Below are 25,497 nucleotides of genomic sequence, written 5' to 3' on the forward strand. Positions count from 1 at the left end.
ATCGGAAGCAAAAACAGAAAAACTGTCTCCTTTAATTTGTATTATTGCTCGTCATTACGAATTCATTCGTTAAATACGTTTTCTGTGTTTCTATTGTAATAATTTTGTCCCGTAAAAAATAAACAAATAAATAACATTTCGTCGTTTTTTTATTTACATTTTCTTTGCATTCTATTATGACAAGAAAACGGTAAATCAATAAAATCAATGATATATCAATAACCTTTTTGGGCTTTGCTATATGGATAATTACACTATTATAAATAACTACTCTGATTACTATATTTTAATAGTATTTTTAGTGCATTGCATTCTGTGTCACATTATTGATTTTGAAGATCCACTTGTGCCACATGTCACGTGATCAGATACGGATCACCCCCCCCCCCCTTTTTTTTGGGGGGGGGGGGGGGGTATTATCAGTGGGAGGGACGGTTATTGTTGGAAATGGAATAAAACCGTGCCGGTAGCCGCTCGTCTGTCAGACATGAAGTGAGCCCGGCCGATCCGGTGTCCGGGGAGAGGACGCGCGAGAAGACATCCCATTGGTCGCACTCAGGTGTGCAGCTGAGGACAGGACAGGTGAGCTCAACGTGTACCTGCAGGCTGCGCGCGAGGCAGATCCACGCCCTGGATAGAGACAGGTAGACCGGAACGCCGAGACGGAAGCTCCGATGCTCCAGCGCAGCACCGGACACCTACCCAATGACCTCGGGAGTGGACTCCCGCACACTTTGGAGCGTCACTCTGCAGCCCGGATCACCCGGATCACCTGGACACGCGTGGGACTGAAGTAAAGGCTGCAGGACGCAGCGGCGGAGCGGAGATACACCATGAGCAGAAAGACGCGCCGCTGGATTTTACATTTTTTCCTCTGCCTTGGAGTCGTGTACCTGAAGATCGGGTGAGTGTTCGGGACGTCCCACGGGTGGACTGAGCATTAAAAAAATGTCCCACGGTGGACTGAGCATTAAAAAAATGTCCCACGGGTGGACTTAGATAAAAAAAAAAAAAACAGTCCCACAGGTGGACTGAGATTTAAAAAATGTCCACCGGGTGGACTGAGATAAAAAAAAAAAAAAAAGTCCCACAGGTGGACTGAGATAAAAAAAAAAAAAAAAAGTCCCACAGGTGGACTGAGATAAAAAAAAAAAAAAATGTCCCACGGGTGGACTGAGATAAAAAAAAAAAAAATGTCCCACGGGTGGACTGAGAGAGACTTTCCAGTTCTGACAAACTCTCTGGGGTGTCTCAGGACTCCTGATGCGGGAATGTCACCAGACCGCACGCGGTTCCCGGTAAAACGCCGCGTTTAACGTGTCGCCTTCCCCCGCAGGGGTCTGTCGTCGGTGGTCGCCCTGGGCGCCAGCATCATCTGTAATAAAATCCCCGGCCTGGCCCCCCGGCAGAGGACGATCTGCCAGAGCCGGCCCGACGCGATCATCGTGATCGGGGAGGGGGTCCAGATGGGGCTCAACGAGTGTCAGTTCCAGTTCAGGCACGGGCGCTGGAACTGCTCTGCCCTGGGGGAGAGGACCGTGTTCGGGAAGGAGCTCCGAGTGGGTATGTGGGCTTTCATTTCAATAACCCCCCCCCACGATGCGTGTTCATTCTGATCTGAGTGGAACACTGAATGATCCGATTTATTCCTGATTAACGGATGTTACACTAGAAAGCTTCTCGACGGCACCAGAACGGTTCTGTTTTAATTACAGGCTTTTCTTGTTCTTCTAACTCGCATGGTGACATTTCTGCCCCAGCGAGTCTTCAGGAAAACGTTTTTAAAATGGCTAGAATTTGTCCAATAAAGCGTTCCTCCAGAGGCGTCCGACCTGTGACACAAGCTTTCTGCTCTCTGTGGGGAAAACAAGCCTCAGATTTTATCCTGCGTGTGGAATAAGGCTCGAGGCCACGCTCGCACTGCATTCTGGACTAGCGGAAATAAGCGGAGAATCCCCCGTCGGCTCGCTGGTGGTTCCACTTGTCTTGTCCTTTAAGATCACTCATCCGTCTCGGAGACGGATTCGGAGCCCGGGTACCGTTTCTCACGCCAAGTGTCACGAGGGATTACATCTTGCATCTTGTCTGAGCCTTTAATTTATGCCTGATTGCTGCTGCATCGCGTTAAACGCCCTGAGATGCGTGTCGTGTGAGTGTAATCGGAACGAGTCCCGAAAGCCGCAGCTGAACATCCAGATCTATCATTTGATCTGTAAACGAGATCCGTCGCCGCTCAGATCTTCAGTAACAGTTAACCTTTGTCTGCTCGTTTCAGTGCGTTTCATCCACCCTGAGCACGCAGGCCTGCAGTTAGTGTGTGTGTTAGCTTGACTGGAAAGATACGCTGTTGATCGGCTCTTTGCTTCACTTGCATGCGACACCAAATTCTACCCCCTCAGATCTCATTTATCAAAGAGATTCATTTCAACGTGAAGTGTTGTTCAAACAGCTTGTTATAGGTGAGAGGCAGGCTACACAGTGACAATCCACTCACACACACACACACACACACACCCATACAGATGGGAGTCGAACCTGGCGCCTCCTGGCTGTGAGGCGACTGCGCTAACCACCAGGTTCCTGCAACTCCCGTGACCTGCAAAGCGGGAAAAAGGCGCCTGTAGACGAGACGATCGTCTCGCCTACAAGAAAACGGATGGATGGACGCTGTTCAAACGCATTCAGAGACTTTCTGTCCTTGTGACCCAACGTCCACCGCTGCATCTCCACCAGCTCAGAACCATCTGGATCAGACCCAGAAGGTTTGGGATGCTGTTCTGTGGAGCCATGAAACCAAACTGGACCTTCTGGTTTCTCTGGAGAAGGAAGAATGAAGCTGATGCTGATGAACCCCATCTCTACATGAAGCACGGCGGCGGGGGGGGGGGGGGGGGGGGGCTGTTTTGCACGGACCGCATTGGACGGAAGATGATGTTCTCCAAGGTTTGGTGCCTGATTCATTCTACAGGAATCCAGAGAGAAAACCTCGGGTGGGATCTGAGGAAGACGGTTCGACAGGTAAACCAGGTATATTCTAGAACGACTGGGATCCATGAGGAGTGGGCTAAGATTCCTCAGGAACGCTGCCAGAAGTTGGAGTCTGGATCTGCATCTGCAGGGTCTCTATGAAGAACTGATCAGGGGTTGGCTCATTTAGAGGCAGTGACAGGAACGTGTGGCGTTGGGGGGGGGGGGGGACGGACGCTGTGCGGTCTGGCCTTTGCAAACAGCTGATAAATCCCATACTCTGAACGTAACACACAGCGGAGGTTGCATAACGCTGCTTCCAATTGTGCACGCCGTTCATCGACTCGCACCACCTCCATGCATGTTCATAAAATACTTTTCCCCGAAAAAGCTTCAAGTTCAGACACGTAACCTCCTTCTGAGGTTTACAAATATACCTCCAGGTTCTGCAGCTTTGGCAGGTAGCGTGACTTTAGCCTGCCGCTTCGGGCTACCGCTACAGCTTTTATTCCTTTTCCTCAGATTTGAATCGAGCAGAGTTCACATTTTTACCCGAATGTTGATGAGGATCAGGCCGAGTTCCAGAAGCCAACAGGTCGACTCGAGCGCCGCCCGGGTCCAGCTGCCCCGCTCGGAGCCTGTCTGAATCCATTGTTCTGCTGCAGCAGACTGGAACACTCGAATAACTGACAGAATACATCAATTTGGGATTGTTGTTGGCAATGACACAGCAATGTACATCAGGATGGATGATCTCCTCCTCCCACTACGTCGGACTTCTTCACTGGCTATGAAACGGAGCAACGAGTCGGTTTGATGCCGCGGGCGTGCATGTTCGGTGCACGGATGCTTCTCCGTTTGACGCTCCACTTTGCTCTTCCAGAACGTTCCCACTAACGGCGGGCGAACGTGAGCGTGATGCCGAAGAATATCCTCCTCTTGTTCTTGCCAAGCTCAACAGCTGCACGTGAACTCCAGCGCCTGAACCGCGACCTTAACGAGTTAAACAAACCACAACATTTGACAGGTGATCATTTTATTGGAGCGATTCTGCAACGTCTGCGGATGCTTTCCGTGTGAGCTCCAACAGGAATTGTCTCCGTTTTAATTAAAAACTGCAGTTGACCTGAAGCGGTCAGATTTATGGGGTGGAAATCCATCCTTGTAGGGAGGCTGTGCATGCCTCTCTCGACTTCACCTTCCCAGGATGGATCCCAGTGTGATGGCAGCTGGGCCTGGCGCCAAACAAGATCCCTAAACCTTTAACGTTTCATCTCCCATTGAATCAAACGCACTCAGAAGATCGACTATTAATTGGTGAGTGTGTGAATTTATGCCCCTAAGATGCACAGACAGTCCGAATCCTGCAGGTTCTTAGCTCATAACTCACCATGAAGACAATGAAACTCGCGCCGGTTTCTCTCCTTTGCAATCTGCAGTTCATCCTGCAGTCTATCTATTCTAAGGGAGCTTGATTAATGAATTGGACTTGGCTGGGCTCACGTATTTTATGATTTGGTTTGGAGGCAGCTATGCCCGGTATGTAAGGAGGCTTGACAGTACCTGAAATAGTGAATCTTGTTGGCAATTGTGAATAAAAACAAAATGTCTTGTCTTTATTCCAGGCAGTAAGGAGGCTGCGTTCACCTACGCCATTATCGCTGCAGGGGTCGCCCACGCGGTCACCGCTGCCTGCACCCGGGGCAGTCTGAGCGGCTGTGGCTGCGACAAGGAGAAACAGGGTTTCTACAACCAGCAGGAGGGGTGGAAGTGGGGCGGCTGCTCCGCCGATGTCCACTACGGCTTGGGTTTCTCCAAGATGTTTGTGGACGCACGGGAGATCAAGCAGAACGCCAGGACTCTCATGAATCTGCACAACAACGACGTGGGCCGGAAGGTATGTTCCTTATTCTCTAGTCTCTTGCATCGACGCCACAAGAGAAAACAAAACGCACGTTAACTCTGCTCCAAAGCCAGTCAAAAGGATTCCAGACAAACTGCACGAAAAGGGACCTTTGATTGGCTTCTTCAAGTTGTTCTACCCGGCGCTGTGCAAACCCAAACTAATCCGCCCCAAGAATGGGCCAGAAAACACTGGAAAGGTTGTTGCGTGTTTGTAGCATTCATCAGGTAAATACTTTAATCGTTAACAGATGGTTGGATCACGATTGATTCTGAGAGGAGCGTCCGCGAATAGCTCGGTTATTCGCAGTGACGGGGCGACTTTGACAAAGACATTGCTTTTCAAAGTCTTCTGGAATCAGGATTGCGAGGTCACAAAGGGTCAGGATTAGTCCGTCAGCAGCCTGCGATGGCTGCATCGGTGTCACAGGTAGCAGAAAGGCCTCATTTTATCACGACCAAGAACATGTTGGTGATGCTGAGCTATTTTGAGATGAGGTCAGGGGTTTTGTTGCTCTAATTTTTACATTTAGACTATCACAGTTTGGCGATTAACCAATGGAAGGCTATTTCCACAAATGCCATTGTCACTAAAACCTGAGCAACACACAGAAATAGTTCTCACGTCAGGGTCCTTTCAGCATTTTCTGGATCTGGATCCATTTCTTCATGGATCAGGACTCAGGAGGCTGATTTTATTCTGAACATAATCTTTATTCATTATCTAAAAAAAAATTCCCACATTGTTGAGAATCTGAGTCCAGAATAGGGTCTCGGCTAAAGACCCACAAAATAAAATCAGTCAACATTGTGATCCATTGAAAAAGCCACACGAATCTGAGCCAATGCTTTATCAGCAGCTCACGCAAACTATCTAAAATAATTACACATAATAATAGAGGAGTAATAGGAGTAATTAATAGTAGCGCTTCTAATGGCATTCTAAGATAAGAACAATGGTTGGAGGATTCACTTTGGAAAGTGTTTATTTGCTGCCTTGATGAGGGTTAGATAAGGACATTGTTACCCAGCCCAGCTGAGGTCGGGCAAAACGATCCTAAAGTGCAATACAGAACATTTTTACATCCATTTAGTGACATTCCAAACAACAAGCGGCTCAAAAAGGAGCAGTAAATAAATAAAATAATGCAAATGATTGATTTGTGCTCTGTCCATAAACAGATCGCACATTGGAAATGTGTCCAACAAACAGAACCCGGCTTCTCCCCATCTGGTCTCATTATCCGTTTCATTATAATTTCCTTTAGAAGGAGGTTATTTTTTCAGCTGCGTCCGCTTTTCTGTTTGCTGGATTCCAAAAAAAAAACCTACTGAACGGATTTCCATGAAACTTGGGTGGGGGGAGGGGGGGTCTCAGGCCAAATGGGCCTAAACTTGGATTGCCATGGTAAGATATGGGATTTTTCACCAGGGCTCCGTATTTGAGTTCTAGTTCCTATTTCACTGCATGGATATTGAGTGTGCCCGCTGACCTGGCACACACACACACACACACACACACACAGATATATATACATATACACTTATAAATAAATATATATATATATATATATATATTCATGTTTGATTTTTCGCACAGAATAAGCAGCGCTAGCTGTAATGCCAGTCATGCTTGTTTGAAAGGAAGCTGAAAGGAAGATTTCCACAAAGCGAAACAATAGAAAATATTATAGCAATATAGAAAGAAGTATGCATTCATTATGGGTTTGTGAAATTTGAGGACACGTATGCTTCAGATTTTAATCTCAGTGTCACAGTGAGAAGTTTGAATTCACGAGGGAAGAGGAACACTTTCATCTCGAGACATATTTGCGGTCTAGCATCAGTTGGGTTGTGATGGTGTCTCAATCTCTTAATATGCCCTTGCTGAGGTGATACCTCTGTAATTATTGTAGTGTGGCTTTCATGTTCAATTGGAGATGATGTCAGTGTGCGTTCTGTGTGCCAAGCTTCAAGTTTATGGAGATTAACAAACGATAGTGTTCGACAAACACTGGCAGCTTCATCGGCATTCACGTACTAAACGATCGGCGGGTCTCGAGGACATGAAGCCACTGAGCTGTACGAATCCAAGGCTTCTGACAATTACCTTACGAGACTCCAGAAAGTCTGAGGCCGCAAAATAATTAAAAAGTATGGTGAAGATCCTCCATCTCCAGCGAGGAGGAAGGAGGGAATACACGTCATTCAGCCCTGGGTGCGCAGAGAATACCACGGATGTTTTGCCAACTGCAACAAAAGGATGAATGATAAGGCCAGACCAAACTCTCTGTAGTCGCCAATAGGCCTCGTAAATTAACCCGGCTCCTGCCTGAATCCATCGATTTGCACATTAAATTTCAAAGTAACCACATGAAGAGAAGCTTGGCGGTCACACCTCCTGTTTTTGAGGTATTGTTGTGAAGACTTGATCCGTGCAACTGAAAACCAGGTTGGGAGGGAGGGAATGAAAAAATGCTTTCATGGTTGTGTTTTCAGACAAGCACAGTATCTAAGACTTTACATTTATTAACTTGATTTATTAACATGTGCAGCACAAATCTTTTTTTTGGGGGGGGGGGGGGGTTTCCCCTTCATTTTTAAATGTCGATATTTGTGATATCTATCTACCGGTAGTACTTCTTTTAATCTCACACATCCTTTGTTTAATGTTTCCAAATAGTAACTTGTTACTTCATTGCTGTTAAAGGCCTGTAATATAAAATTCATAACTGGACACGCATTATGCCGAGCGTTTCCGTGCTTCCGTCTGAGTGTCTGATTTTCAGCAGTGTGTTCTGAGGGCTCAGCCCGTCTTGTTATAGAACATTATATAGCTAGCAGCCATAGGATGACATACTGTAGCAGCTCTGGAATGCTAGAAAATGTTTGTCTCGACCTGTTGAAGTATTCATAAATTATGTCAGGCAGAGTATTTCTGTGAACTTACGCTTCTTACCTGCTTATTATGGAAGGAGAGCAACAAACGAACTGTAGGAAATGCAGCTGAATGTTAGAAATGACAAAGCTTCACCTCTAACAGGGGACATCTTGGATCTACACAATGAGAGGTCTGTTGGAGAGAGATTGATCTAGAAAAAGTGGTTACAACATCATGTACTTTAAACTATTGCACAGAGATGGGGATGAAAAAATGTGAAAATGTAATTAATTATGATCTGTAATTAATTAATCTAATTAATCTATTTAAATCCCACAGAAAAATTGCTGAGAAATTCAATTAAGGGTTAAGATTATTATTTTTTTATTAAGATGGATGATGTGTGATAAATAGTCTGCCAAAGTCTTTGTTGGATACACACTTGTGAGATGATAGCAAAATAAGTCCCTCAATAGAGTACAGACAGTGGTGGGGCTAATGGTGGTGGCGGCTGATGACTCCGCTGGGACTGATTCAGAGTTGGATTTGTAGTTAAGAGCAGCATGAATGAACTTCAGATCCAGAGAGAATAGGTTGCTATGCAACAGGCTAATAATGAATGCAGGTGTGTTAATGCGTTGTTGGATCTCAAAACTCTCACCACCAAAGTGTGAGGACATCGCGATTTCACATCCAATGACTTGAAGATGGTAATTTACCGAAACACTCAGTCTAAATATAAACGTGAGAGTGCCAAAAACAACTTATGAACTAAACATCCAAGATCTCGACCCTAAACTGAAGTTCTCCTCCCTTTCAAAGGTCCTGGAAAAGGGGATGCGCCTGGAGTGCAAGTGTCACGGTGTGTCGGGCTCGTGCACCACCAAGACGTGCTGGACAACGCTCCCCAAGTTCCGTCAGCTGGGATACATGCTCAAGGAAAAGTACAACCAGGCTGTGCACGTGGAGCCGGTACGAGCCACCCGCAACAAGCGGCCCACTTTCCTGAAGATCAAGAAACTCCACTCCTACCGCAAGCCCATGGACACAGAGCTGGTCTACATCGAGAGGTCACCCAACTACTGCGAGGCCGACCCTTTGACCGGCAGCACGGGCACACAGGGACGCCTCTGCAACAAAACTGCACAGCAGCCCAACAGCTGCGACCTCATGTGTTGCGGTCGGGGATATAACACGCATCAATACTCCCGTGTTTGGCAGTGCAACTGCAAGTTCCTGTGGTGTTGCTACGTCAAGTGCAACACCTGCAGTGAGAGGACAGAGGTGTACACCTGTAAATAGGAATATTTATTGGAAGTGTCTTTAGACATATGGGTAGACTGGACTGTGCGAATGGTGTGTGTGTGTGTGTGTGTGTGCTGTCGATGTATTTCAGAATAAGAGCCCTCTCTGGCTGACGGGACATGTGGAGCGACGTCATGTCTAAGGTGTGTTGGTAATACTGATGCCAATGGACATCTGCCATGACACTGGACTCAATGCAAGGGCTCGTATAATATGAAGCCAACTCATGCCCCAGGCTTGGCTTCTCTGCAGGCCACGCCGCTCTATTAGCAATTACTCATATCAAACTAATAATTTATTCAATGAAAAAAAACTACTGAAAAGATAAAATCACTGTTGACTAAATTTAGCAAGCCTCCAAGCTGGCATGGATGCCTTTTTTTAGGCATTTTGGTGAATAAATATTAACATGCACTTGTAAGCAATTTTCTTTTTTCTTTAACAAAACAACTCACACACTGGAGCTGAACCCTGAAAACGTTTGAACTGAACCAACACATTTTGGAAACTGCAGCTTAAGTGCATTTAGCCTAAACTACTGATCCTGTGCTCGGTATGATAGTATCGGTTTTTTTTTATTATTTGTTTCTGTCCCCTCTTCACGACAGTTTGCTGCTAGTTTTCTGGAACATTATGGCTAAGCAGCCACACTGACTCTTCCAGTAAAGTCAACACCACCAGAAGCAAATGTGAGCTTCCAGACATAAATTCCCCCTTTATTGTTGGTTGATAGAATATATTTTGTAAAAGATTATTTTTATATAATATTTTTTTATTTATTTCCTGTCACTATGTAAGATATTTTCATTTAGGATTTCTTACTGTTCAGTTACAGATTTAACGAAAGGAAATGACCCGCTGAATCGCTGTTGTTCCTCACCAGCAGAATATAATGTCTGAAATGTGTGATTTTTGTAAACCATTTCTGGAGACATTGCCTTGCGACCTATAGGACAGTCAAAGTCCTGACATTACCTTCTGGCTTACCTTTCTGGCTCGCTGCTGCCTCAAACTTATTAGCTAGAATGCTGTATTTAAGTGCAGGGTCTGTTTCTTATAAGACAAATGTACAATCTACATCCTGTGATTCTATAAGAGTAGCTCTGATGTACTAGTAAAATACAAACCCTTTAATTCCACTGCAGTTAGATACAACGATAAATAACTTGACTACATACCTTTGGCAATACACCCACACTCCTCTGGATTTATAACAGGATATTTAAATTCAAATTTATGTTTGAATCCACACCAAATTGTACAAGCTCATCAATATCACGCCCTTAAATGCCCCTGACTTATTTACACGAAGATCTGTGAACTAGTTTATGAGGAATTGAAGAAAATGTTTGAACATCTAGAAAAAAGTTCAATTTAAAAAAACAGTTTTTCCTTTTGTTGTAAATTCCAAATTTTCACGTGCCACCAACAGAATCAGGGAAGAACGTTTCCCAGATTCTTTGTCTCTCTAATGGGGTAACAGATGATCACAGATTTATAGTATCAGAGGAGTTTGTGATTCATGGGCGCCTTAATGGCAATGAAATTTTGGTGAACCTGCTGTGTATTATTGCCATTTTTGGTTTTGCTAAAAATGTCACTGTCAGTGCAAATGTGTTTTAATCTAGATTGTAAACATTCAGTCCCAACATGGCAAAAGTCTCAGCACTAATAGTTGATAATCCAATTAAACAAAGCTCAATAGAGGTGGTCGTCACCGGCCGTGGCAGGACAGGTTTTAGATAGAAGTTTAACATGTCTTCATCGCAGGAGGGTCAAGTATGGAAACCACAAGTCTTTCCTGTTTCATTATTATAAAGAAAGAGGTTAGCGAGATGTCGGTCCAGCCTGATGCAGTCCTCATTCAATGTCGTTCCTGTGTGTGACTAAACTGCTGTAGCCTCTTCAGTTAGAGGCCACTGTTGTCATATTCCATGTAGAACCACATTGTCTTTTCATTCCTCATTGGTTAATAAATGCTTCCTGTAAATCAGTGGGAGGTTGTTTTGTATTTTATATATATTTTTCGGGTTGAAGTAGGTGTGTTTCTTGTGGTGCAGAAGGTGTCACAAGCTGTGGTATTGTGGAGTTGCCGGCTGATGGATTACTCTGACATCTGCTTCATTCACTCCTCCACAGTGTTGCTACGACGACCACACTGTGCCCCCCAAAAATGTTCCTCCTCTCATCGAGAGGCCAGACTGCCCATTAACAAAATGGTAACCATGCAAAACCCGGATAAAATTTGGATGCTATTTATTTTGTGGAAATGGTAAACGGGACTGAAGTGGGGTGGGGGGGGCTTTACAATTCGCAAAGGGACGATGTCAAGAGGGATTTCAATCCGAGTAACAGAAGAGGTTTTAACGCCGGGAATAATTGGCACAGAACATTCCTCAGCTAAACTTTGCCTCAATAGAGCTAGCCAAACAGGCCTGGTTAGAGGAATACCAAGGCTCTGTCCCCGAGACTCTATCGGTGTCAGAGAATGTAAATAGTTCATGATTAATTCCCCAATTATATTTTCTGAATAATCAGGGTCCAACCAACAATACTTTCTGTCATTAATGACATCGTAGATGAGGAATGAGTCAGAAACAAGGTATCCATACTTTGGAAAACCAAAGGCCATTATGAAGATTTTAATTGAGGGTGCATAAATCAAACATTTCATGTCACATACTTTAAAGACTGCATCTACAGTAAATTATACTTTGACTCAGATGTGACTGAGTGATGTGTTATTTGTTTGTTCAATTTGGCAATGGCTGAGGCACGGCAGATAATGATAAATTCATAGCCCTGAGCTAAACTCCTGCTGCCTGGTTGTAAACTCTTCACAGCTGAAATGGCTGAGCCATTGGAACAGATGCAGTTGCAGTTTTGTAAGGTTGCTTTGCATGAATATTTGCATACTTTCGGTGATTTTTAAAGTCTTTGATGGGTTTTGGTTTAGGAATACTTTAAAGTTTTAAAGTTTGGTGCAGATCCCCCCCAAAAAAGGGATGCACATTTCGATATAGAACAAGACCTGCAGAAAATTAGTCTTCCAAATGCACTGTACATTTTACAGAGTCTCCCCAGTCTGTATTTCTATGCTATATTAGATGTATATTTTATCAAGATGTGAAAATATGACCTATCTAACCTATTTCATATGAGTAATGTTTAAAGACAGAATTGAGAATGGACTATTCTTACCGAATATTCTCCCCCTTGGTCCTACTCCTGCATTTGTGTGTTTCCATACTGGATTATGTATCCCGTGCCTTTAGGGAATGAAGGGGTCGTGGTCATCTAGCCCTCCAGACATCCCTCCGAATGATGCAGAGTCCAAACCGCTTTGAGAACGGACAGAATCAATCAGATCATTGAACAACGGATTTTGGAGCAGGGATCTCCGTTGCCGCTGAGGCGTCATAACTGTACTTACGCTTAGGGAGACATGAAGCCGTGCAGGAGGTCCACCAGCGTTTGGCTTCCTGCAGTGATTGACAGGAGACTTAATCCCAGGGAAGCCAAAGGAAATAACGTGAAGATGCACTTAATTACACAGTTTTTTCTCTCTCCTGCAGGCCTTCCTACAACACGTGCATGTATCAGAAATTACACTTCACTTATGAAAGGGATTAGAAGTGATTCTCTTGCTTGTTAGCTTGCAGTCCATGCATAGATAGAACCGTATCACTTTGTTATTAGAGCTCACAGCACAAGAGAACTACATTATGAGTTGTTCCTGAAGGTTTACTTCAGACGCTGCTCCTTCTGCTCCTCCACTGTAAAAACGTGTTAAGAATGCGGTAATGACACACGGCGTGCTGCGCCGACGGCACAGGGGAGGTATGTCCCTGTGGCCATGCCGACATGAAAACCAAATAAGCAAGCATCAGCTACACAAACGACTTCCTGCTTTACACACAGCAAGCTATAATTTTTCTCCAAAAAAAAAAAAGAAAAAAGGATGTAAGAAGTCCTTGAAGCATTTTGGGCAATCAAATGTTGAAATGAAGCCCGGAGCTAGAGAGTTTGCTGCGTGAAAATCTCTGATTGTGTAGACTTTTAAGTGACGCATACATTCCTGTGTAGAATTTGCTCATTCTTGATGGTTTCATCACCTCGCGCCACTCACAGTTGATTTGGGCTGAGGAATGCGGCAGCTCGAACCCGAGGTAACCGAAAACAGTTGTGACAGTCATGCTAAAATAAGTTTGAGTAATGAACAGTCTGATGACAGACTAATGCGATATCAATATATCACAACGCGACTCCTCGCTCTTCAAAAGCCACATGGATGGATGAGAAGCATGCAGGATACAGGAACTGTTATTGCACAATCACAGCTTCCATTAAAGCAACACCGAAGTCTGCGGCCGCGTTGCTTCGATGTGGAACGCTGGCTCAACGTGGCAGGTCATTAAAGCTTATGATTGCTAAATGCATCATTTCCTTTTCTTTTTTTTTTTTAAAACTTTCGGCTAGTGAGCATTCATGGTATTGGGACAAATCAACAGAAATAATCATCAAACTTTACAGGTTCCCAGCATTTTAGCAGTAAGTTTACAGGTTTGATTGACTTTTACAGCTTTTATCAGCTTTTCCAGATGTTTCCATCTTAAATTTCTTTAAACCGCTGACACATTCTGAGTGGTTTGCTTGGTAAATGTGTCAAAGCCTGATTCCAGACCTATATTTGGTGTCGAAGGCAACCCTTGAGCAAATCATCCTCAAGCTTACCCATCTCAGACACCATGTAGGACGGACTCCTCACCCATCTGACCCCCCCCCCCCCCCCTCCAGAGAAAGAGAGCCGATAGGAAACCTGAGCTTTGTTTTCCTCCGAGCTCTGAGTGTACCTGTGCAGGACTTCACCAAACGTTATCTTCACGTCCAATCACCTGTCTGTTCTCCCAAATGCATTGCTTCAGTCAAGAAACTATTCTGCTCACATTCATCAGGCACATATCTCCATGAGCTTCATGAGGAATTACTGAGATAAGACACGCTCATATTGTAAATGTGCATGACTCTGGAGGTTGCACCAAAACAGACTGTGATAGAGCCACAGTGGAGAGAAGTCATTCTTTTTGCAAACTTTCTTTTCGCATTCAGAACCTGCACACAAAAGTCTTGATTTGTCAATTTGGAGGTTCACAGTGAGGTCACCGCCATGGCACAAGCAGAGAAACTGTGGGAACCAGGAGATTAGTATAATAATGATGACTGCATAGCTCAGTCATAGTCACTGGCAATATTAGCGCAGGATTAAACCGTTGAGTTCTCCGCTGTGTTGCTTTAAAACAAAAAGTTTTAACAAGCGGTAAGACATGGATTCTAAAGGGAAGAAAAGATCTCACTGTTTCCTGTGCCAAGCTGAGTACTAGTTGTCTACGAACATAATGCAAATCCTTTGTAGGTCTGCATGTCATTAAAATGCAGATTGCATGTCAGTCGTCAGGGTAATATGGAGACAACAATAGCAACAACATTACTGTACCTGCGGTTTTGTTGACTTTTCATCGTGTTGCAGCCTCTGATGTTCAGACAAAGTCTGGCAGAGATAAAAAGGGAGACGAATCAAACCCCTCTTTGGATCTGCAATGTAATTATGAGCCTCCCCCCCCCCCCTTAAGGTGTAAAGAGATTCCCTTGTTGTTCGGATGGATTTGACTGTCCTTCAAACCTGCAGCTAGTATTTCTGGGATTGTTCTTTCACTTGTCATTGTTTGAAGAGCAATTACATAAATGTTTCAAGGCAAACAGGTAGTTGAAGAATTCTCACCGTTTCGACCACAAACTGGATTTTTAGCCCTGCAAGGAGGCCAATACTGGACCAACCTGGAAGTCGCTGTTTAAGCACCAGTGCTTGAAAACAGTGTTATGTATGTCGCATGGCAATATTAATACCTTTATATCGTCTTTGTTATAAATCATCATAAAGCACACATAACATACAAAGTAATGTATTTACAAATTATGCTTTTTAGAAATGGGTCAATTTCCATTTTATGAATGCTAGGCTAAGATAGCTGTTCAGTTGTATGTAACAGATGACTGCAATCAATAATCAACAGACTCTTAAAAGCAAATGTTCTTTCTTAACTCGAGTGTTCAGCTGTCCACAATTACTACATCTATTGATAACCAAGGGGGATGTTTTCTCCTAATTGATGGTTTATCTGTTGTTTTCAAAACAGGATTACAGAAAATGTTTGGCACAAATCTGAATAAAAAAAAATAGATCCAGCGTTTCCCCCACCTTTTAAAGAATTTTGAGAAATGGGAAATGTCAAAAATTCTCTTATTATCATAAATGTTTTTGTCGGGGTCGGGCATTTGACAAGAACTGATTACATTTGGGTGCAGATCCAGGACTTGTCCTTAACTTTCCATATTTAATGTGAAACACCATAATAGCATTATATCAAACAGAAGACTAAACAAGAATATAAAGGGAAACAATCGCTGCTCAAGGCGCATCAATCTGACACTCACAACCATGCAGTTGGAGGACATTAAAGGAAGCTGCTATTAGGAGATGAACTCCGAGAACACTGATTATAGTCGGGTGTTGACTTCCCTGTCCCGCTGACAGAGGACCGTTTAAGTGTCTGTCAAACCTTCAGATACACGAGAAGCTTCCATCTGCAGCATTTGAACTCGGCCTCTGTCAATATCACAGGATGTTGATGTTTTGTGGGTTATGAGAGTGTGTGCATGTAAATAGGAGAATGCAGTAAATGTATGGGCACAGAGCCCTGCACCTGGAGAACGTAACAAGCTAACAAAAACCCACGTGGAACCAAAGCACATATTTCTCAGGATAAGAAAAATAACAGGCATTTGCTCCTTCTGCTCTCTCAGATGTGCATTCGGCGTTCCCATGGCCGCCTCATGTTGCTTGTTGCTGTCCCCCCACTATCATTGTTTGGACAGCTTGAGGCCTCCTGAAGAAGGGAACACTGATATTTGTTGAGGCTGTTGGGTTGACCATAAGCAGGCGGAGCTTTTGTCCGGACGCAGTGAAGCCTGCCATTGATTCAAACATTTATTCATAGCGATTTGGGAACAATGGACAGGTTCAGACAGTGTTTCTCAGACAGGTGAGGGCGAGGCGTTCCCTTTTGGATCCCACACGAGCCGGCTGACTTGCGTCACCAAACGCTCCACTGACACACATTTTCCATGGAACTCCTTTTATTTCTTTGATTGATCTGGAAAAGATGTTCCATCTCCATTCATATCCAGCCCTTGAGTGACAGCTAAGTGCATGAGCAGATCCTCGCTGCTGCCTGATTGGCTGGAAGCTGGGAGTTCAGAGTGAGGTCAGAGATGCGAGCCGGTGTCATCCTCCACCCGGAAAAACACAGCTGGCCAGACTGGTGATGTCAGAGGCAGGATGATAATTAATTAAGTGATGTTGGCCAAGCTCATTGACATGAGGCTAATGTAGATTACAGGACAGTGAGTCTGCGCACAAATACACACACAGTAACACAGTTCCAAGTCTTCTACAAGTTATTAAATGTTGATTACAACTGAATCTTAATTTTTTGTTGTTGTTGCTTAGTTGTAACATGTTTTTTGCTAGTTATAGAAACCACTATATTTAAAGGGAAAATCAAAGGGTTGAAGGCTTTTAATTTTACCTTTGTACTACCACTGATTTGTTGTAATATATATATATATATATATTTATTTATTCTTTCCAGTTCATTTCTTAGAGTTGTTGAGCGCAACATAATTATTACACACAAGAACTACAGTAACAACGGCAGAAACTAGACTCAATTAAACTAAACTGAATTTCCTAATTTGGAGGGAACTTTACTTTTCTCTGTGTTCCCCCCCCCCAATTGGGGATATGTTGCAATGGTAAAGGGGGCATTTTTTTGATTACTATTTAAAAATCACCAGTATCACAGTTACTAATTTAAGATTTAAAAGTTTAAGGCTTCAAGATCAAAACAATGAGCTGAAAGGTGCTAAAACGCTTTGATATTGAATACATTCACTTCACAGGCTGTAGCACAACCTTTACCTCCGTTAACTGATTTGATACTGGTAGAAAGCCATAGGCTATAGATCAACAGTAACTCTTCCACTCTGATTGATTGCTGACATCTAAGCTTCTTATTCATTACGTTATAAAACACGTTGGTGAAATGTCCCTTTAAAGACGCATGCTTCTGTGCATGTAAGCTTGCTTTCCCCTTGTGCACCTGACTCAAAAGAAGCCATAAGATCAAATCCAGCTATTCCAAACTCCTTCAAAGTCTGGGCCACATGATCGGTCAACCCGGCAGAGACACAATGGCTGCTCCTGCCACTGGAATAATATAAGGCTCTCCTGGAATGCTTAGGAGGTTCCTGGAGGCCATTCCCCATTCAGCAAACAATCAGTGGCAGGTAATAAAAGAAGCATTTGTGTGATACGTCAGCAGTGTGCACGAGGCTTAAAAGCAGAGGGATGATGTGGCCTGCCTGAATTCACTCCTCTCCCAGAGGGGAAAGCTATACTATTATTACCAGTAGCCATTCACAGAGCTACAGTAGTTCCCTGAAACAGATTGGGGCAAAGGCGCTGTCAGACGATACTTGTGTGATCACAGCCGCCATAAATTGCAGCTCCTGAGGTTCAGTGATTCTCCGGTTACAGGTAGAAAGTGGCTTGTCCAGATGCTTCATGCATCCAACAGGGCAAATGATACAGGAACACGGAGCTTATAGTACCCTCATGTTGGAGTCCATTTACAATGCCCGAGATATAGAATTAGATCAAATCACTTCCATGAGTTTCTTTCAATTAAAGTCTTGCATCTTTTGACATGAATGCTTTACAAATTCACCTGCCAATCAAAGTCGTCTCACATTTAATCCACTGCAGATGCTATAATTTGAGTTTTTCTGTTGGGTTATTGCTCTTTTGTCTTTTCAGACATGGCAAGAAAAATTAATACATAAGAATGTCTCCAGGAAATGCGAAACCTCCTCATCTAAGCGGACACCTGTCATTTAAACTCTGACAATCTTTTAACTTAATCTGCTTGTGTAAAATCTAGTGAGCGCACAGACTTGAAGTGCATCAGCAGCCTAACGAGACGCGGTGCCAGAGAGCCATAAAGCTAGTCCAGACATGCGTTTTTTTACATGGCCCTTAAAACACAGAAACACAGGTTTGTATCATCTCATCTGCCCGTGGTGTAACCGTGAGCTACAGACTTATTAAAGCCATTCATCATTTCACAAGTGCACACTGTCACAGCAGAGTAGCTGCAGGGTGCACCAACCAACGCAGTTGATGCAACAATTAGAATCTGATACTATTCTGAGGGTTGTGTGACCCCCCCCCCCCCCCCCCCCCCCCCCCCGACTTACACATTTACACTTAGTGCATTTGAACATTTACTTTTTCTGTTGCTGGCAATGAAGAGGCTTGGAAAAATCATATCAGTGCAGGCATTCCTGCCCGGGAAGGGAAGATGCATTCACATGGGGGATAAAAAGTTTGAGGCTATGGAAAGATGCGCCCTGGGCGGGGGGAAGTCGCACTATGTCGATGCCATGACACGCCCAACTTGACTCTGATTGGCTACGTATGATGACATTCCACACCGTTGAAATTCTTTCAGCAGCCCCTCATGGTGGGACTTGTATGTCTTGATTCCTCCCAAAACTTTCAGCGTACACGTAATGAAGAAAAGCGAAAGAAAGCCGCTAATAGCAATTAGCAGCTAAAGAGGGAACCATGTTTGGGGGATTCCTTATCGTTCAGAGGACATGAATAGTTTTTTCCCCCATATGAATCCATTCTTACACAAAGGATTAGGATGCCATTAGGACTCGGTGTAAACAAACAAAAGGTGTTATAGACCAGGGAAGTTGTTGCACTGCTGTTGATCTCTATATAAACCTGGTTCATGAGGAGCTATCTGAGAAACAACTTCATGCCAAGCCAATCAGAGGCAGCGTAGGGCAGGTCACGGATTTGAAAACACCCTCGGCGGCGGCTCTCCCTTCCAAACGTGAATATTAACCATTGAAATAAGCGAATCTAACCTGAGCAAAAAGAAAGAGAGAAAAATCTCCGGTCAGAGGCTGATATGTAAATGTCAGAGAAACAGCCGCATGCATCGCATTAAAAGCTGCAGAGATGTGCACTAACACGAACAAATGAAGTTGTAATCATAGCAGTTCATTTCCCAGAACGTTAACAGGTTTATGGGAGGGTTAGATGTCTTTTTTTCCTCCCGGGGAAGGTCCGTTGATTTCTGTTTAAAGTGTTCTGTATGAATGAATGCGTGCGTTTGTTGACTGCCGGACTGTTAAAGTTAATCCTCTTAGTCCAAACTCAATGTGAAACGCCGACAATGAGACCCCATAATGCAGCTATCAGGAGCAATCTCACGGCTGTGGAGATGCTAAACAGCCCGATGTGTTGGGTTAGCCCCCCCCCCGAAAGAAGAGTGCGCCTTGAATGAGGCAATATTTTTCAAATTGTCTGGCTGGTGATCAATGATAGAGCTTCCTGTCACATTTTTCTCCCTGACTACAGGGGCTCCCTTTCAGAGGAGCTCTCAGGCCCTCCGTTGCGACACACAAGCAGCCTTCCGGCCTTGTTTGCATTCAAATGTAATAAAACTAAGAGGTGACTTTCCCCCTACAGCTGGGCAGAGAACGGATTAGTTCAAAGTGACAGGCTTCTTGGGGATCCTGCCTTGGCTGCTAGTCACACCAAGGAAGAAAAGAGGCCTCACTAAGCTCAGCTTTGGGAGCCAATTGAGGGGCTTTGTTATCCCTTTCACACTTTCAGTGCTCCCAATGGCAGCTAGCCAGCCATGGTGACCCGCTCACAGACAAGGTTAGTCATTCAGCACTATCTCCTCCCAATGCCAGGGTGCAAACCCTCCCCAGCTCTGAGGTTGGACTGCGGTAACGTGGGATTTGACTGCAAGTAGAAGTTCCTCCATAAAGCTACGGATGTATTTACCGCAGTGAGAGTACACGCCCTCATCCTTAAAGTCCTTCTCGTTAGATAGTTTTATTGATAGATCATTTAACATCATGTCTTAACAAAGCATTTTACTGGAAGAGCAGCCGGACAGCTAAACACACTAAATCTATATTTATCTGTTTATTTGAAAAGGAAGTCCAGAAACCGGAAAATAACGTCTATGAGGTGATTATCTAACCTGGACCAAGCCAAATCTTTTTTATTTTATATTTAACGGATTTTACAAAATATATTTTGACTACAGTGTGAAAAGGTCAAGGCCAGCACCTTGCCTTATTAGCGTGAATGGTGAATAAGAGGTAAAAATTCATCAGAGTACAATACTAGGTTCAGAAAAGTCACACCCACTCGAGTATTTGCACAAATCATTTCCATAAACAAGCCTTTTTTTTGTTCTTTTTTTTTTTAGCAAATCAGGATTTAAAAATAATTAAATTGAAAACACAGAAAAATGTGTAGAATTTCCTATCTTAGACTTTTTATTGTCTATATTTAGCCAAGTGTGTGTTTTCTCACAGACCTATGCCACGCTGCACTGAAGTGTTTATTTTCCAGTGGACCCCCCCCCCCCCCCCACTCTATGGTTGTTGATCCCAGATTAAAACCAGTTGACTGTCTGTAAAGCATAGTTTGTTTAAAACTCATCTCTCTGTTGACTTTGGCTTAATCCGCTGTAAGACACAGGATGCTGCTGTTTGAACACAAGCAAACACATTTCCACTTACATGCTATGGGACACAAGTTCACATCACCATATGTTCAAGATTTTCTTTTTTCTCCCCATGTGATGAATGTTTTTTGTTTTGCTTGAGGATGATTTTAAGAAGAATTTTCAGGCTATCGTGGCCAAGACTTCCTCAAACTTCCTGATTGGGTGATTGATTGAATGAGGATGAATCGTTGCTCTTATATTATGTTTTTGCACAGTCTCAATCCGGATTGACAGAGGACCCAGGAACCGGGGCGCCATCTGCAGGCTGACCCAGTCTGGCTGAATCGAATCAATTAAATCACTTGCACTGATGTTCCCAATTACAAAAGTCAGGTGTGACGAGTAGAAACACCTTAAGATGATTTATTCACGTTTTATTTTGGAATTTGGAGCCATGCTGATTGGAGAACACAATGGTTTTTGGACAGTGCGTCTTACAACTATAATATGGCTCAGAGTTTCTCTGGTGAGGAGGTTCTAAAGGCGCAATCGCATGGTGATGATGAGCTGTGTGCCGATCATTGCTTTTTAAGCATCAGATTTGACAGACATTACCTGATGATGAATATATTTATTAGATAGAATGTTAGAGTACAAGTACAGTCAAACAGTAGCATGTATTACAGTACAAGTACAGTCCAACATCCTGTCTAAGAGGAGCATTTCAGAAAAGCCCTTGCGGTCTTGTTTCCATTGAAAGTCATTCGTACATAAATCATCGACATGTAACAATACCAATAAAAATAAAAATAATTATATATTAAGTCTTTTTTAAGAAAACACAAGATGAATTGAGGCTAAATTGCTTTTGGATAAAAATCTCCTTCAACCGCTTTGAACGACCCAGTGAGGGGGATTCACTCTTTTTATATACCGGTATGTTCAAAAAAGTGACTGTATAAATATTGATCAACAAACCACAAGGGTTTTAAAGTCCAACCTCGTGTGTTTCTTTAAATGATTTCACTTTCGTGAAGCGTTACATTTAAACGCTAGTATTCTGAAACTGATGATGCGCATTTATCAGGATATACAGCAGAGCAGCAGACAAATCAACAGGGGCATCCATGTGTGCAGTTCTCCCCATTTCTTAATAACCCAAGCCCTCTGACTTTAATGATACTGGTTCATTAATCATGATTAAAGAAATGAAATGGGCACAAGAGGTGCATAAAGGTGGCTGGAAACCCATAACCAGTAGAGCATTAAATCTCTCCAGGTTGCCTCCACTCAAACCAGGCTGGTTAAACCACACATTTCTCCACATTCAGAAACAATAAAAGGAAACAAAGGAATCTAAACAGTTTTGTCAGGTTCAGGTCTTTCCTATGTAAACAGTCAGAATCACCTGTCCGTGTGATTCCCCACCTCTCTTAAGTGTTTAAGAGTGGGCGTTGTCACACTGACTGTCTTAGAGATACGTGCACCAATCACTGGTTGAACTCCGGTTGAGTTTCTGCTGCAGTTGAAAATGATATAATCTGGATTTGTAAATCCAAATCTGACATTTACAACAAGCCGGCTGATTAGCAACAGATAATATCACCAGAGTTCCAGCTAATTATAAAATCAAATACAGCAGTGCTATAGCTAATCACTAATCACTGTTATCACATCGGCAGGAACCAGATTCGTATCCATTTTGGGACAGCGACGATGTTCACATTGCGATGCTGAAGTGTCTCAATTAGGAATTTTCCTGCCTAAATGTGGCCCAAATACATTTTTTACGGGCCAATGTGATCACAAAAATCATTTTACTTTCATATGTGGTCATTATCCGGATTCAAATCTTATTTGTGTCCCACTGTTCACACTGGACAGGTTGCAGGCCCATCACAGGAACTACCATACACACCCTCATTCGTCAGTTCATCTATACGCCATGTTTTTGGACAGTGAGAGGAACAGATACGCAAACGAGATGCTAAGAAAACACAGTATGCTAGTTTGCAACTGGGACAGGAGAAAACCTTCTGAGTCATGCTGAAACAGTTTAATCATGGAGATAACCCACAAGACAGCAGTAGCAGAGAGCTAAACAGCTTCATATATAATAGCAGAGGTCAAAGAGGTCCACTAGCTGGATAGTAGTCAGCAGCGTGTGGAAAACAGGACAAAATGCAGACGACAAAATTGGTTTCAGCACCTTGGAGAGAGACGTCGTCTGCTACATAGGGTTAAAAGTACAAGGGAACGTACTCTGCCATACGTAGGAACTCAAAATGGACAGACACAGGATTGTTCTTGAACTGTCCCACTGGGGATGGACACTTATCCCCTGCAGACAGTTTCACCAGACATGTGACATGTGTGGCTTAGTTGGGTTGAGGCAAGTAAGAGACGGAACTGGCAGCTTTTAGTGACTTTACTGTCCATTCTGTTTTCCTTAGAGGTGGATTATCATCCATCCATCTTTCTCTGCAGGGTCACATCAATTGCTTTGGCGTTTAAGACGTAATTCTTCATCACTCTTCATTATTACCTGCTTCTCCGCATTTCGGAGATACAAGAACGTCTTTATATTAAACGCGGTTCAGGGCTGCGCCAAATACCTTCCAATCATCGCATCCACAACAATGAAATGCAGCTCCACTCCTCATCGGAGGAGTGAAATCGTCGTTCTTTTTCGTATAATTGGTGCAAAAGTGAAATGCTTGTGAGGAGTGTCTAAACTTAAAGCAACGCTCCCCTCGCCTGAGAGCTAATTATGTCTTCACGTTCTCTGATGACTCAGCCGGCAGGGAAATTACCGAGCTGTCCCCATCAGTCAAACGGCCCCGTCTTCTGGAGGAGTGCTACGTCACTGCGAGCTGAGATAGATGTGAGGCGGCCCTCCTCCCATTTCCTGCCAGGAGGCCGTTGAAAGAACTATCACTTTCCTAAAGCTGAGAGATAAGAAACAAAACCAAAAACAGAGCCCGACGGTTGCAGCTCAACCTCAATCATCCCACATTCAGGACTCATTAAGCATCACTTCTTTTATTATTATTGTTGTTGTTGTTGTTGATCAGAATGTCTGTACGCTATCTACTGCTACTGCTTCAGCAGCCCTGGTAGATGCATACGTCTTACTGCAGCTTTAAAGTGGGCGTGTCAGACATCGCTCTGCGATGGCCGGACAGAGGTAACCTGGCCCAGGTATTTGTAGGTAATGAGAGGGATGGTGACAGCCCTTTCACAACCAACCTGAATATATGTATTCAGGAAGTTCAACACCTGGTCCACGGCGATCACCGTCACAGCGAGAGCACGCAAGCCGGCTCCTCAAATTATCATGTCTTCCTAGACGTCCCCTCATCGATTCTACGTCCACATTAAGTCATTATGTTCTAAACCTCTGCTCTGCAGGTTATTAATAGACATCATTTGGACTTAATTACACGTTTGGTAATGATAGGAAGCAAAGGGCTTCTCTTTGAAGTCAGATCCCAATTGTCTGGGAGATGGATGGGCACCGGCCCTGCAGATTGAGATGATACATCCAAGTCAACAGCCTCAGGGCGGCGAAGAGAGACGAATTTTAAATCTCAAAAACACACCGATGCTTAAACTTAAAGCGTGTACTGCTGCGTTGTTGTGATGGAAGTAAAACAAATATTATGTGTTAGGAGTGTGTGTGTGTGTGTGTGTGTGTGTGTGTGTGTCTTTGAGGCTTTTGAGGGGTCATTAGTTGAGGAATTTGAAGCCCTCTGCATGTTTGGACAATATGTGTGATAAATCATTCAAATTTGGAATTTCAGATTTCCTGCCTGTTTCAAAAGTAAACTGCATTTAAGACATTATCGGTATTTTTTTCTTCTTTCAGATGTTTGAGAGAAGCTCAGATGAGCTGCTGGCGCTTCATTTGTAAATAGACATACAATATCTGCAGCTGATTCATTTTGAACAATGTTCTCTTTATGTGTCGCCTCCTCTGATTGTTTGTCAGCCCCCCCCCCCACCCCCCCAGCAGCAGTCAGGCAGCTCCAGGTCAGTCTGTCAGGTAAGTTTTACCTACAGCTGAACTCTGCACCACCTCCTGCTGTAGCTGGCAGCGCCGGCAGCGCTCTCTTATCCGCTCAGCAAGCGGCGAATTCCAGATCTGTGCCCTGAGGCTGAGATACTTCCACTAATATGTTTGTACGTAGAGCTCCTCATAAAAGAAGGGATCTGTTTCCATACTGCAGCTCTTATCCCAGAAAAGTAATGACAGTGACATCATTTTACTACCAACTGAGGTCATTCATGCATCCGTCCTTCACACAGCAGCAGAGCATTCAGAGTTTTACATTTTTGTGTGTCTAATATTTAGCCAATAGGATTCCTGGTATGGAAGTAAGAACCAATGTCATAGTCATTTCATGGGTCGAGCTGAGATGTCATGTTCTGTTTTAAACCTTGAACTCTCTATGTCTATCTAAAAGTACATCAGTACCCTAATTTTGTTTGAATACCACACAAAATCATTCTTTCAGATAAATTGCTCCTCATTTTGCACCTTTTAAATCCTTTTATAAACTGCACACCAAAATGTTTTTTCTCTGTTTTGCTGTGAAGCTTAACATTTTTTATATATATATTTCACCCAATTTTCCATCGGCGTGGGGGGAAGAGCAGACAATAAATTGGGAGTGATATGAATGACATATGAAGCACGATCATATGAAGCATGTGATAAAAGTCCACGCGTAATCTAAAATTTGATAAACAGCAACATTCAAGAATATTTTATTTTCA

At 43.6% G+C, this 25,497-nt stretch overlaps 1 protein-coding gene across 1 annotated transcript; it reads left to right on the top strand.

The window, feature by feature from the left end:
* The first annotated feature begins 833 nt into the window (after positions 1 to 833).
* Positions 834 to 9,052, top strand: wnt7aa (wingless-type MMTV integration site family, member 7Aa). Its single transcript, XM_068742660.1, has 4 exons — positions 834 to 904; positions 1,337 to 1,563; positions 4,593 to 4,864; positions 8,573 to 9,052. The coding sequence occupies exons 1-4, from the start codon at positions 834 to 836 to the stop codon at positions 9,050 to 9,052; spliced, it is 1,050 nt and encodes a 349-aa protein (XP_068598761.1).
* Positions 9,053 to 25,497: the final 16,445 nt, after the last annotated feature.

Source organism: Brachionichthys hirsutus, chromosome 8 (genome assembly GCF_040956055.1).
Source record: "Brachionichthys hirsutus isolate HB-005 chromosome 8, CSIRO-AGI_Bhir_v1, whole genome shotgun sequence".
NCBI classification, from domain to species: Eukaryota; Metazoa; Chordata; class Actinopteri; order Lophiiformes; family Brachionichthyidae; genus Brachionichthys; species Brachionichthys hirsutus.